The sequence below is a fragment of the Chelonia mydas genome, chromosome 11 (assembly GCF_015237465.2).
Source record: "Chelonia mydas isolate rCheMyd1 chromosome 11, rCheMyd1.pri.v2, whole genome shotgun sequence".
Classification (NCBI taxonomy): domain Eukaryota; kingdom Metazoa; phylum Chordata; order Testudines; family Cheloniidae; genus Chelonia; species Chelonia mydas.
In genome coordinates this window covers 126,434-141,366 of record NC_051251.2, presented here as the reverse complement: position 1 = coordinate 141,366, position 14,933 = coordinate 126,434, and the positions used below count along the sequence as shown (strand labels likewise).

At 49.3% G+C, this 14,933-nt stretch overlaps 1 protein-coding gene across 5 annotated transcripts in view; it reads left to right on the top strand.

Moving 5' to 3' along the window:
* Positions 1 to 14,933, top strand: part of LOC102934044 (unconventional myosin-X) — a 287,560-nt gene that overhangs the window by 154,416 nt on the left and 118,211 nt on the right. For all 5 annotated transcript variants that reach the window (XR_006284703.1, XM_037912692.2, XM_043524831.1 and 2 more), the window contains 2 exons: positions 3,288 to 3,412; positions 3,745 to 3,859. Coding sequence is in view for 4 of the 5 variants with exons in the window: in XM_037912692.2 (XP_037768620.1) it covers positions 3,288 to 3,412; positions 3,745 to 3,859 (240 nt within the window). In the remaining variant the exon portion in view is untranslated. The remainder of the gene's footprint in view (positions 1 to 3,287; positions 3,413 to 3,744; positions 3,860 to 14,933) is intronic.

Sequence of the window (14,933 nt, the reverse complement as noted above, 5' to 3'; positions counted from 1 at the left end):
AAGGCCACACTGCACTTCAGAACTTGTTGAATGCCAGTTTTCTGTGGCTTGGGCAGTCCTCTGGGGTGGAGTAGTTGGGTGCCCGGAGGCCCCCGCCACCGCGTTCTTGGGTGTCTGGGTGAGGAGGCTATGGAACTTGGTGAGGAGGATGGGTGGTTACACCGGGGCTGCAGCGGTGATCTGTGCCTTTCCCGCACCTCAGCCATATGTCGGAGCATATTAGTTTGATCCTCCAGTAGCCTCAGCATTGCATCCTGCCTCCTCTCATCATGCTGACGCCACCTCTCCTCTCACTCGTCCCTCCTGTCCTCGCGTTCATTTTGTGCTTTCCTGGACTCTGACATTGTCTCCCTCCACGCATTGTGCTGGGCTCTTTCAGCATGGGAGGACTGCATGAGTTCAGAGAACATTTCATTGCGAGTGCTTTTTTTTCAGCTTCTAATCTTTGATAGCCTCTGGGACGGAGATGATACGTGGAGCGATGAAACATTTGCAGTTGCGGGAGGGAAAAAAGGGAGATTAGTCTTTAAAAAGAGACATTTTAGAGAACAGTGGGTAGACTTTCACGGTGAACCAAGCTGTTAACATTGCATAGCACATGTGCTTTCTTTACAAGGTCGCATTTTGCCTCTTATATCGAGGGCCTGCCGGTATGGTGTGAGAGATCACACACGCAGGGCCGGCGGGCAACAGAATTTGGCTTACAGGCAGCCATGGTAAGCCACAGTCTTTTGGCTTCTTTAACCTTCCTAACATGTGGGAATGGTTTCAAACAGCAGCGCCTTCATTTCACATACCAAGCATCCGTTGGGTTGGCTCTTTAAAATGGGTTGGCCATTTAAAAGGAGGGGCTGCGGTTTTCAGGTTAACGTGCAGCACAAACCCAACTACCCCCCACCCCCAATTCTCTGGGATGATCGCTTTACCCCTCCCCCCACCGCGTGGCTAACAGCAGGGATGATTTCTGTTCAGCCACAGGCAAACAGCCCAGCAGGAATGGCCACATCTGAATGTCCCCTTAATAAAATTCCCCTATTTCAACCAGGTGATATCACTCTCCTGCGGCTAACACAGAGAGATAAAGAACGGATGTTGCTTGAATGCCAGCAAACACCGGGACCATACGCTGCCATGCTTTGTTATGCAATGATTCCAGACTACATGCTGCTGGCCTGCCATGGTAAAGTGTCCTACCATGGAGGACGGAATAAGGCTGCCCTCCCCAGAAACCTTTTGCAAAGGCTTTGGGAGTACATCCAGGAGAGCTTCATTGAGGTGTCCCTGGAGGATTTCCGCTCCATCCCCATACACGTTAACAGACTTTTCCAGTAGCTGTACTGGCCGCAAATGCATCCAAAGTCTTCAGGGCAAATTAATCATTAAACATGCTTGCTTTTAAACCATGTATTATATTTACAAAGGTACACTCACCAGAGGTCCCTTCTCCGCCTTCTAGGTCCAGGAGCCCGCCTTTGGTGGGTTGGGAGGGTACTAGATCCAGGGTGAAAAACAGTTCCGGCTGTCGGGGAAAACGATTTCTTCGCTTGCTTGCTGTGCTTCAACCTCCTCCTCATCTTCCTCATCCCCCAAATCCGCATCACTGTTGCATGAGAGTCCATTGATGGAGTCCACTCACTGGGCTGGGGTAGTTATAGGGGCACCCCCTAGAATGGCATGCAGCTCATCATAGTAGTGGCATGTCGGGGGCTCTGACCCAGAGCGGCCATTTGCCTCTCTGGTTCTTTGATAGGCTTGCCTGAGCTCCTTAAGTTTCATGCGGCACTACTGCGGGTCCCTGTTATAGCCTCTGTCCTTCATGCCCTTGGAGATTTTTTTCAAATATTTTGGCATTTCATCTTTTCGAACGGCGTTCTGATAGCACAGATTCATCTCCCCTACAGCGATCAGATCCAGTACCTCCCTTTCGGTCCATGCTGGAGCTCTTCCTGTCTACCTGGCCAGTGCATCTGAGTTGAGAGTGCTGTCCAGAGCGGTCACAATGGGAGCACTCTGGGATAGCTCCTGGAGGCTAATACCGTCGAATTGCATCCCCACTACCCCAAATTGGACCCAGCAAGGTCAATTTCAGCGCTAATCCACTCATCGCGGAGGAGTACAGAAACCGGTTTTAAGAGCCCTTAAAGTAGGAAAAAATGGCTTCGTAGTGTGGACGGATGCAGGGCTAAACCGATCTAACGCTGCTAAATCCGACCTAAACTCGTAGTGTAGACCAGGGCTTAGAGATGGGGGTAGCGAGAGAACAGACCAGTTTCTCCAGGTCTGGAGCCCCTCATAGGAAGTGGGGGTAGGAGGGGGAGAGAAGGAGACAAACCTGTTGAAATGGGCCTTTTCCAAAGAGGGCCTTTTTGCAGGAAAAGTCCCCCTGCAGAGCTCTTTCCTGAAACAGAGAGGAGGATAAAGCTTCATTCCATTAACGGGGCAGGAGTGAAGATGCTTCAGATTAGCTCTCTGTAAAGAAGCAAGTTTCCTCCTTGCTGCCACTTTTCTGAGTGTCAAGGTGAAACTCCCTCTAAAGGAGTCTTGACCAGACTAGATGGAGAACTCGGAGAAGGGCAGAATCTCTGTGTTGTGATGTCCATCAGTCAGTATCCTAGAGTATTCTGTATTTAGTATTCTCTCTTTAGGAGCAGGGCCCGCTGCAAGCTCCTGCCCCAGTATAGAAGCTCCTTCCTGCCTTTTAGCTCCGTTCTTTCAGGGACGCATTGGGCTCTCATTTGGATTCTCACTCATCCAGTTAAGCTGTGAAGGCAGCAGGCATGCCTGCAGTTTTGCTTCTGGGCTGCTGGAAACTACTGTTACATTTGATGAGCAGAAAGCCAGGTGCCTTCTCTCTTGCTGCTCCCCAGCTACATCTGATCCCTCAGTTGAGAACAGTGTAATTTTCTGCATGAATGGGCTGCAGTGGGAGTGGAGGGGGCTGTGGCTCAGCACAGTTCATTGCCCACTTCCCTGCTAGACTCTGAGCTATGGAAGATGTTGCAGTTTGCTGTTGATATGTTTGCACCCAGTTCCCTCCTGCCTCTGTTCCAGTGCTGAGTATCTTTTTGGCAGCTGTCTGCCATTTGTGTCAAACTGACCCATCTTTCAGCTGGGGCCCTTAACATGCAGGGTTAACTTTCTAGGGAGCTGTGAATATGTGTCTGTGTGCCCCTTACAATGTTCAGATAAGCAGACACCATGCCAGCAAGCAAAGGGTTAAGTCTGGTATTACTGCTTGCTTAGATGTCTCTCTTTCTCTTGGTTTGTTTCTAATCTTGGTCTTTTAGGCACCAAACCTCTTTAACCCGGATGTAGTTCTAAACCAGCTCCGGTACTCTGGGATGCTGGAGACAGTGAAAATTCGAAGAGCAGGCTTCCCCATACGGCGTCTCTTCCCGGATTTCCTCAGCAGGTAATGGGTAACATGGAGGTGGGTGGTGGTATATTCCTTTTCTCCATAATTTTTGTCACTGGTACTGTTCCCAAATTTTGGATGGCTTTTGTGTTGTCTCCATGTCAACCATATTATGGGGACAGCTGCAAGTCGGAGGTGGAAGTTTCTAGACTGGAGGTTAGTCCAACTGCAGTTGGATAAAGAACATGAAAAAGAGAAGTTCCCAGATGGGCAGATAAGACAACCCTGGGGAAGAATGAATGGGAAGAGGAAGGTTTTGAAGCATGTTAGAAATGGAGAGGATAGTATCGTACATACTTTTATGTCAAGAGATTGTGTTTGGTTCTCAGGTACAAGATGCTCATGAAGAATCTGAGTGTCCCAGAAAACACCAAGGCTGTGTGTGCACGTTTCCTACAGACATGTGACAGCACCAGGAAAGAGTGGCAGCTGGGTAAAAACAAGGTATTACCTCAGTGTAGAAAAGGGTCCATTGGGTGAGGGGAGGGAAGTAATTCCTGATGCAAGAGAGTTTAATTGAAAGGTGATATACAGAGGAGCACTCCAGTAAACAGCAGGTGGAAGTAAACGAATGGCACTGAATAGTCGTACCAGTGAAGGTCACTGACTGGGCTATGCTGCTGACCTGTAATGTCTCAAATGCTTCCTGTATTCTATATCTGGAGATAGATTAGATGAGACCCAACAGCACTTTTCTTTCTCCCATTGGACAGGACTGTTCCCTACTGTACGTTTACTATTGCTTTGTCAAGTCTAGTTTTAAATGACCCAAGCAGAACTAGCTTTGGATTTTTGGGTGGACCTGCAAAACAATACTTTGCTCCCTTCTCGTGTCCAGTCTAACTCCTGCCCACTGTGATCATGTCACTATGTACAGAGTCAACTCAAGGATTTTGAGGTGGGTTAGTGAGGTGCTGCTTTGGTGTACATTAAAAATGTGTGGGGGAGGGGCAGCTGGCTCTTCAGGTTTGCATTAATCTCCTGCTACAGGAGCTTAGCTGCTGGTGCTGGAATCAATGTAGTTATCAATATTTTTCAGGGAAATCTATCCATATGCTGAGCCTCCAACTCTGACAGAGGTTTGCTTCTGTTTTGGTGAATCTTAGCTTTTCTGTCTTGTCTTGGTGCTGATGTCTTCCAGGCACTGAGAGGGCTGGAAATAGTGCAGTTTGCATTAGATGTAAAGGAGAGAGAGCTGGGTGCTGTCCATGGGTTGTTGCCAATAATAATTATGTTTGTCTGTCTGTCTGTCTGTCTTCCTAGCAGCTCCTCAGAGAAGTGGAATAGAATGGTGGAGAGGGTGGTTCCCTGTGGAACTCCACCTGTGAGGGATCTGATTGGAGAAGAGGGTTATCAATAACATGGCTCTGGATATAGTCTGAGTGGAAAGATTGGAGCCACCTCTGCATATTCCCACTAAACCCTGATACTTCTTTAAGTCAGGACAACAGCATTTCCTGGTGGAGGGTATCAAATGCTGCAGAGGGATCTAGCAGTAGCAGCATGGCCGTATGGTCCTTTCCCATTGAAGCACAAGATCTTCAAACAGTGCCACCAGCTGTGTTTTGCTTCCGTGTCCTGGTCTGAAGCTTGAATAGAAAAAAATCCAGGATTTTGATAGTGTCTAGATGCACCTAAAGGTCTTCTAATTTATCTTGCTCAGAAGGTTAGACAGGGGGTGGTAGGTCATTAGATTAGTTGCTTTGAGCAGTGGTTGGAGAGATTCGATTTTTATCAGTAAATGTTGGTAATTGTCGATTTCACCGTAAGCACACAAACTAGTGAAAAAATGTTTCCATAGATGATGATCAAAATGTACAGATAGGCAAAGGAAGAAAAATGCTGCTTGAAAGTTTATTAGAGTTTAATTTATGGAGGTATAGAAGGGAACAGCTTATTCAAGAAGGGCAGGCAGGGGGAAAAGGGAGGAGGTGTTGCCTTGTATATCAAAGATGTATACACTTGCACTGAGCTTGAGAAAAAAGTGAGAGGCAGACCTGTTGAAAGCCTTTGGGTAAAGATAAAAGGGTGATCTACTATAGACCACCTAACCAGGAAGAAGAGGTGGATGAGGGTTTTTTTAAAAAAAAAAAAAAAAAAAAAACCTAACAAAATCATTCAAAGTACAAGATTTGGTGGGGGGGGGGGATTTCAACTTCCCAGACATCTGTTGAGAAAATAACACAGCAGGGCACAGATTATTCAGCAAGTTTTTGGAATGCATTGGAGACAACGTTTTATTACGGAAGGTGGAGAAAGTGACGAGGGGAGAGGCTGTTCTAGATTTGATTGTGACAAATAGGGAGGAACTGGTTGAGAATTTGAAGGTGGAAGGCAGCTTGCATGAAACTGATCATGAAATGGGAGAGTTCATGATTCTAAGGAAGGGTAGGAAGGAAAACACCAGAATAAAGAAAATGGACTTCAAGAAGGCAGAGTTTAGCAAACTCAGACAATTGGTAGGTAAGATCCTGTGGGAAACAAGTCTAAGGAAAAAATTGTTGGCAGTTTTTTTTAAAGAGCTATTATTAAGGGCTCAAGAACAAACTGTCCCAGTGCTCATGAAAGACAGGAAGTATGGTAACAGACCACCCTGGCTTAACTAGGAGATCTTCAGTGATCTGAAACTCAAAAAAGGGTCATCCAAAAAGTGGATACTAGATCAAATTACAAAGGATGAATATAAAAAAACCCCACAAGCATGTGGTGTCAAAATTAGAAAGGTCAAGGCACAAAATAAGATTGAACTAGTAAGGGACATAAAGTATAAGGAGAAGATATTTACAAATACGTTAGAAGCAAGAGGAAGACCAAGGACAGGGTAGGCCCATTACTCAATGAGGAGGGAAAGATAACAGAAAAAAGGTCATTAGAAACTTGGGCGAGAACTGTTTCAGTCACGTGCAAGGGCAGAAGTCAGACTGAAGGGGGGGGTCTTGAATGACACTGGAGCAGAGGAACTTCAGACAGCAATTGTAGATTGTGTTCAGTGGGCTTAGAAATGAAAGGGAGATGGGGAACATAAGAATGTCCATACTGGGTCAGACCAAAGGTCCATCCAGCCCAGTATTCTGTCTGCCGACAGTGGCCAATGCCAGGTTCCCCAGAGGGAGTGAACCTAACAAGTAATGATCAAGTGATCTCTCTCCTGCCATCCATCTCCACCCTCTGACAAACAGAGGCTAGGGACACCATTCCTTACCCATCTTGGCTAATAACCATTAATGGACTTAACCTCTATGTGGGGCAGTAGCTGGAGAGGCAAATGGGATCAAGGATGGTTTTTTTTTTAAATGGTGGAGACTAAAGCATGTTTGCATTGTAAGAAGAAAGAACCAGAGGAGAATGAGAAGTTAAGGAGCTGTGTAAGGGAGGGGATGAGTGTGAACATGAGGGAGATGGGGAGGTGGGATGGGAGGCAAGTGGAGGGGTTGGAGAAAAAGACAATAGAAGAAACTCTTGCATCTGTGACCAGTGAGAAGGAAAAGAGAGTTGCTGGAGGGGAAGGCAGGAGGGAAGGCAAGCAGAAGGGGGTGGGAAGGATAGGTTGTTATATTTTGTCAATTTCTTTTGAAAGAAACCAGCGATATAGGAGGAGGCTGGAAGGTTTGAGGAGTGAGTCAAAGGAGGTGAAAAGGTGGCTGAGGTTGCATGTGTGATATTCAATTAAATTGAAGAAGCAGAGTTGTTTAGTTAGGGAGATGGCAGAACTGAAGGAGGAGAGAACGAATGTGTAGTGGAGGAAGTTGGCCTGGTCATGGAATTTTCACCAGAGATGCACTGCGGCACGAGAGCAGGAGTGGAGGAAGTGGATGCTCAGGGTGATCCAGGGCTGGGGGTTGGCAGGGTGGACCTTATGATGGGGAAAGGGGCAAAAAACTCAATAGTGGAGAAGAGCGAAGCATGGAGAGACCCAACAACTATCTCAATGGAAGAAAGGGCCGGGTGAAGAGGGCTGAGACTGGACAAGAAGTCCTCAGCAGTGATGGACTGGAAGTTGTGGAAAGGTGAAGTGACAGGATCTGAGGGAGGGGGCTGAGGGGCAATGTTGAAAGAGACTAGGTGATGGCTGGAGAGAGGGAATTTAGCAACAGAGAGATCAGAGAGAGAGCAGTGCTTGGTGAAGACCAAGTCAAGTAAATGACCCTTTTGATGAGTGGGAGAGTTGAAGCAGGGCTGCAGGTCGAACGAATAGGTCAGAGCGAGGAAACATGCAGCTAAGGGGTCAGATGCATTATCAGCATAGAAGCTTGAAGTGACAGAGGAAGTATGTGGGGAGTGTGAGTTCCTTCCACCCTCCCTGAGGAAAATAATAAGCATGCAGTTTTACCATGACTGCGTCTATGCTAGGGTCTTTTATCAGAACATCACTGTGTCCGCCAGCAATCACACCTCTTCACGCCACTGATCGACATTGCTAGGCCAGCTGAAGTTTGTAATGTTGACATTGCTGGACAGAAGGTGGAATCCTAGGCTGGACAAGGCAGTTTTCAGATTAGGAAGTCGAGGTAAACACTAAGTGGGAGCCTAAGGGTTTACATGACTTGCTAACCTACGTTATACCTACAAACTGCCTTGTCTTCACCAGGAGGTTGCTTCACGTTGGCTAACACAAGTTAAAAACATACATTTTTTCCTAGTGAAGACTTGATTTATTTTCTGTCTTTTGAGTGAAAGTGAAGTGAACAGGATGGGGATCAGTAGCCCTGGAGAGAGAACAGTGGCCCCATGTGTACCCTCTGTACCAGTTACACTAACTATGAAGGCAGCAGTGTTACCTCATGCTGAGAGTCACCCAGTTAGAACTAAACCATGACTCGTGTGTGTGTGTGGTGGGGGGAGGGTTGAGGGGAGGCCATGGCATGGAGGGATATAACCCAGGAAGGAGTTTGGGGGGCAGAAGGGAGGGGGTGGCATGGAGAAGGGGGAATACTTCCTGCAAAATGAATTGGAGGATAATCTTATCCCTAGTGATTGTTTGGAAGAGGAAGGAAAAGACTCTGAATTAATATAGTGAATTGTGTAGGTCAGGAAAGGAAATGAGGAAGGGAGGGCAGGATGGGCTTTGTGTTTCCCATTAATACTAGTGCAGCTGTCCTGCTGGCAATAGCCAAGCTTTTGTTTATAAGAGGAGACTCAGGCTCTGTCCTGATGTATGCTAGAGGTTAGGGCCTGGCAGAGTGAAACAGGCAGAATGTTAGCAACAGTTTGTTCTTCAAGTGCTTGTTCATGTCCGTTCCATGTAGGTGTGTGGGTGCCCACATGTACGGTAGCCGAAGATTTTTCCCTTAGCAGTATCCATAGGGCCGGCTCTGGTGCCCCCTGGAGCCCCACGCTCATGTGCCAGTATGGGGCACCACTGGCCCCGCACCCTCTCAGTTCCTTCTTACCACCAGTGACGGTGGCTGGAACACTGCTTTGCTCTTGCAAGTGCCCTTAGCTTCTTGGACTCTAAGTTTTATTTACTGTAAATAGTTCCTTAGTGTTAAGTGTTAAGTGTTTGAGCGTTAGTTAGAGGACTTAGTCCCAGGGACGGGGCATGCCCCACTCCTTGGGGCTTAAGCCGTGTGCCGCCTGCTTGAAACCGATGCTGGTTAGTGAGCCACACACAAGCTCTCTCAGGTGCCTGGGTGAGGCACAAGTAAAGGGAAGGTACCAAATTTATAAAAATTTTAGGCCCCGTACCCAAAAGGATAGGGACATACACCTGAAGGCATTTCTAATGGAGACTGCCTGGTGTTGGAACCATCCAACTTGGCGCCCAGCATGTGCGCGTCAGTGCAGAGCGCATCATTGGCACCGGGTCGGTCCCTGCACCAATCCACCTCGCCTGCCAGAAAGAAGCACAAGAAGATGTGTCCAGTTAGGAGCGGCTCTCCAACGTTGAGTCAAGCAATTGATCCAAGACCTGCGCAGGGCCGCTCACCACCTCCAAAGCCATCCTCCGGTGCGCGTTTGCCGCCCAGGATATCCAGCCCTGATAGAGACTCACCACAGAATCCAGGAAGCGATCGGGACTCTATACACTTCTTAGTGCCATCGATGCCTGAGGCCTTCCAGGCTGCGAAGGACCTAATGGTGCTTCCCGGGCCACCTGCAGCCAGAGACTTATCTAAGGCCCTTGCGGACCCATCAGAGTGGCCCGCTCCATGGGAAAGCCTGTGCTGAGAGCATCCCTGCTGTCACCAGCGCAGTTCCAGTCGCCATGTCGCCACTCACCCCTTGGTTTAGGTCGGCCACATTTGCGGAGCCGTTCGCCTGCGAGTCAAAGATTGCTGGCATGATGCTTGTCGATGTCCTGGCGCTGGTCAATGTCCCGGTGCCGATTGATGTCCCAGCACCACTCATTATCGAGGCACCAATCATTACCCTGGCACTGGTCACCTTCCTGGTACCACTCATCATCGAGGCACTGGTCACTACCCTGGCACTGGTCAATGTCTCGGTACCACTCATCATTGAGGCATTGGTCACCACCCTGGCACTAGTCGACATCCTGGTACCACTCATCATCAAGGCACCAGTCACCACCGTGGCTCTGGTCACCGTCCCGGTACCACTCATCATCAAGGCACTAGTCACTACCCTGGTACTGGTCACCATCCTGACACCGGTCAACGTCCCAGTACCATTCGAGGTCCAGACATTGTCAATCGCGATCTCGTTCACAGCACCGTGGGCAATTGCCTTCTCCAGACATGCACGCTTAGTTGTCGGCTCCAGCACACTCTCGAGACCGTCAGCAACCAGTTCCTACTGCGCCTCCATGGTCGGACAGAGAGGAGTACTTGGGATCAGGGAGCGACTGAGGCTCCTACCATGACTAGCATTGGTGTCCTGACTATGGGCCAGATTTCTCTGCGGGCCCATGGTCACGTGCCCAGTGGCCCCAGCAGTGGCAGATCTGGAATCTGTGGCGGCTTTCCATGGTACCCAGGGCCCAATCATACCAGGCACTCTCGTTGGGGTCTGAGGCCCAAACCAGAGCAGGGGCCCAGCAGGAACCGGTAACAGAACTGCATCACGAGGAGACCCCAGCTGCCTTAGAGCAAACGGCTCCTGAGCCTGAGGAGGAGCCACCTGTGCAGCCTGTTGCCACATCCTCTTCCTCGTCCCTGGACAGTGCAGTGGCGGGCACTGCCAGTGTACCCCTTGATGATTTCCGAGCACATCAGGAGCTGTTCAAGCAAGTAGCCTCCAATTTGGGACTCAAAACTGAGGAGTTTAAGTAGTAGTCGGACGATCTCCTTGACATTCTAGCTGCCTCTGCTCCTTCAAAGGTGGCCCTACCTGTCCACAGCGGGGTCCTGAAAACTGTCAAGGTGATGTGGCAGATCCCGTCTTCTCTGACCCCTACGTCTAAGCGGGCAGAGAAGAAATACTTTGTACCTGCTCAGGGCTACAAATACACATATACACACCCTACTCCCGGGTCATTGGACATGTCAGCAGCCAATGAATGAGACAGGCAAGGCCAGTTTAGTGCAATCCCCTAAGAACAAGGATGCAAAAAAACTGGACCTGTTCGGCAGAAAAACATATTCTACCGCTAGCCTACAGCTGTGCATTGCAAACCAACAGGTGCTACAGTTTGCAGACTCCCTGTCTCAGGAGGCCAAGTGGGAATTTACAGCTGTAGTTGAGGAGGGTAAGACGGTAGCTAGGGTGTCTCCAAGCGGCATGGGATGCTGCAGACTCGGCAGCGCTGGCAACGGCATCCGGCATCGGCATGAGTCGTAGCTCCTGGCTCCAGTCCTCGGGACTGTCACAGGAGGTCCAGGCCTCCATGCAGGACCTTCCCTTTGTGGGCGAGGCCATTTTCTTACAGCAGACTGATATCAGACTGCACGGGCTCAAAGATTCTAGGGCCATATTATGGTCCCTGGGCCTTTATATTCCCCAGGTGGCCAGGAGACAAGCCCACCCACCACCGCCGCAGCCTAGATACTTGGGGTCATTGAGCCAGGGAGCTTTTAGAAGGAACAACAGAGGCTTCCAGCATCACCAGTTGGGCCCATCCTCCTTGGCCCAACAACAGCAGGCAACCGCCTGCCGCTCCACTGGGCAGAGGCAGGCATTTTGTGGATGCCCCCGAGGGCAATACACCAGATTCATCTCTGGATCCACCCATGCTTTGTTTTTGGATCTGCTAGCCAGCTTCCTACCATCATTGGCGCCATATCATGTCGGAACATTGGGTGCTCAACACCATCGAGTCCAGTTACACCCTTCAGTTTTCCTGTACCCCACCCTCCTTTCCCGTCCCTCTTCAGGGACCCTTCTCACAAGCAGCTCCCTATCCAGGAGGTAGAATCTCTACTATGGCTGGGGGTTGTGGAGGAATTTCCTCTGCATATGAGAGGGAAGGACTTCTATTCCTGGTACTTCCTAATACCGAAAGCCAAGAGGGGCCTAACACCCATTCTCAATCTGTCTCTCCTCAACAAGTATCTCAAGAAGTTAAAGTTTCGCAGCATCTCCCTAGCCTCCATCCCCTCTTTGGATCCAGGAGACTGGTATGCCGCCCTCGACTTGAAGGACGCCTACTTCCACATTTCCGTTTTCTATGGACATAGGCACTTCCTCCACTTCATAGTAAGTGAGTGCCACTTGCAGTTTATGGTGCTGCCCTTCAGTCTTGCGACAGTGCCAAAGACCTTCACAAAATGCAGAGAGGTCAAGGGGTGCAAATTTACCCCATCTCAATGACTGACTCGTCAGAGGCAGCTCCTGGGAACAGGCCCGCCACAGTCTCGAGCTGGTACAAAACACTTAATCATAGAATCACAGAATATCAGGGTTGGAAGGGACCTCAGGAGGTCATCTAGTCCAACCCCCTGCTCAAAGAAGGACCAATCCCCAACTAAATCATCCCAGCCAGGGCTCTGTCAAGCCTGACCTTAAAAACCTCTAAGGAAGGAGATTCTACCACCTCCCTAGGTAACGCATTCCAGTGTTTCACCACCCTCCTAGTGAAAAAGTTTTTCCTAATATCCAACCTAAACCTCCCCCACTGCAACTTGAGACCATTACTCCTTGTCCTGTCCTCTTCTACCACTGAGAATAGTCTAGAACCATCCTCTTTGGAACCACCTCTCAGGTAGTTGAAAGCAGCTATCAAATCCCCCCTCATTCTTCTCTTCTGCAGACTAAACAATCCCAGTTCCCTCAGCCTCTCCTCATAAGTCATGTGTTCCAGACCCCTAATCATTTTTGTTGCCCTTCGCTGGACTCTCTCCAATTTATCCACATCCTTCTTGTAGTGCGGGGCCCAAAACTGGACACAGTACTCCAGATGAGGCCTCACCAATGTCGAATAGAGGGGAACGATCACGTCCCTTGATCTGCTCGCTATGCCCCTACTTATACATCCCAAAATGCCATTGGCCTTCTTGGCAACAAGGGCACACTGTTGACTCATATCCAGCTTCTCGTCCACTGTCACCCCTAGGTCTTTTTCCGCAGAACTGCTGCCTAGCCATTTGGTCCCTAGTCTGTAGCGGTGCATTGGGTTCTTCCGTCCTAAGTGCAGGACCCTGCACTTATCCTTGTTGAACCTCATCAGATTTGTCAGGATCTTGTCAGGATCTGGGGCTGATCATAAATGATCAGAAATCTGCCCTGGTTCCAGTGCAGTCAATAGAGTTTATAAGAGCGGTCCTGGACTCTACCTGAGTCAGAGCTTTCCTGCCAGAGTCCCGTTTTTGGACCATGTCATATCTCATTGGTCAGGTAAGGGCATATTTCCTCACAACTGCTTGAGTCTGCCTCAAACTATTGGGCCATATGGCAGCGTGTACATACATGGTCAGACACGTGAGACTTCGCCTTCGACCGCTGTAGGCCTGGCTGGTGACAGTCTACAAACCCATCAGACACAGGCGAGATCATCTGGTGGCGATCCCATCACAGGTCCTGGCATCCTTCATCTGGTGGACAGACCCAGGGTATATGCTGGACGGAATTCCCTTCATGACTCTGCCTCCTTCAGCGACCCTGATTTTTGATGCCTCCGATCAAGGTTGGGGAGCTCACCTAGGCAGCTTCAGTACACAAGACCTCAGGTCAGAAAGCGATTGTTATCAGCACGTAAATGTCAAAGAGCTCAAGGCCATATGTCTAGCCTGCCAGGCTTTCCTTCCATACCTACAGGGCAAGGTGGTTCACATTCTTATGGACAAGGCCACAGGGATGGTCTACATCAACAAACAAAGTGGAGCTCACTCATCATCCCTGAGGCTATCCAGTTTTGGGATCTTTGTGTACAGCACAACATCCTCCCAGTAGCTTTACACCCCCCAGGAGTCAACAACTCGCTAGTAGAGCTCCTCAGCAGGTCCTTGTTGTCTTGCCACAAATGGTGCCTTCACCCGGAAGTGTCCGATATGATTTTTCAAAGGTGGGAGTGTCCCCAGATAGACCTTATGCGTCCAAGCTGAACGAGAAGTGCCAGGAGTTCTGCTCAATCCAAGGGTCATAGGAGGGCTCCCTGTCTGATGCCTTTCTTCTCCAGTCGTCAGAAGGGCTCCTATATTCCTTTCCGTTGATACCACTGGTACACAATGTTCTCCTGAAGAAGGAGAGACAAAGCAAAGGTCCTCATGATAGCTCTGGCATGGGTGGGCCAACACTGGTTCTGCATTCTCCTGGACCTGTCTGTGACAACCCTGTTGACCCTGTCTCTTCGATTGGACTTGTTCTCTCAGAATGGGGGTCACCCTTCTGCACCCCAATCTGACATCCCTTCATCGAATAGCATGGCTGCTGAGTGGCTGAATGCCGACGAGCGGGCCTGTTTGGCGCAGGTTCAGCGAATCCTGTTGCATAGCAGGAAGCCTTCCACCAGAGCATCTTACCTAGCCAAATGGAAGTGTTTTACCTGCTGGATTTCAGAGAAAGGAATCTCCCACTCCGAGCCCCTATTCAATCTATTCTGGATTACTTGCTCCACCTTAAACAGCAAAGCCTAGCCCTTTCATCAATTAAAGTGCATCTAGCAGCCATCTCGGCTTTCCACCCACCGGTGCAGGGTAAATCAGTATTTTCTCATGAAATGACAATCTGGTTCTTGAAGGGCCTGGAGAGGCTCTACCCTCAGGTGTCTCAGTGGGATTTAAATCTAGGCCTCTTGCAACTCATGGGTCCTGTCTTCGAGCTGATGGCATCCTACTCCTTGCTTCTACTTTCATGGAAGGTTGCCTTTCTGGTTGCAGTCGCCTTGGCCTCAAGAGATCAGAGCCCTAACTTCGGAACCTCCATACATGGTATTCTACAAGGACAAGATCCAGCTGCGTCCTCACCCGGCGTTTCTATCAAAGGTGGTGTCACAGTTTCACTGCAACCAAGAAATATTGTTACATGGTTTCTTCCCGAAACCTCACAAGTCCAACAAGGAATGAAGGCTACACCCTCTGGACGTTAGGCGGGTCTTAGCCTTTTATATCGAAAGGACCAGACCCTTTCGTAGATCCACTCAGCTCTTCGTGGCTATAGCAGATAGAACGAAGGACCTACTAGT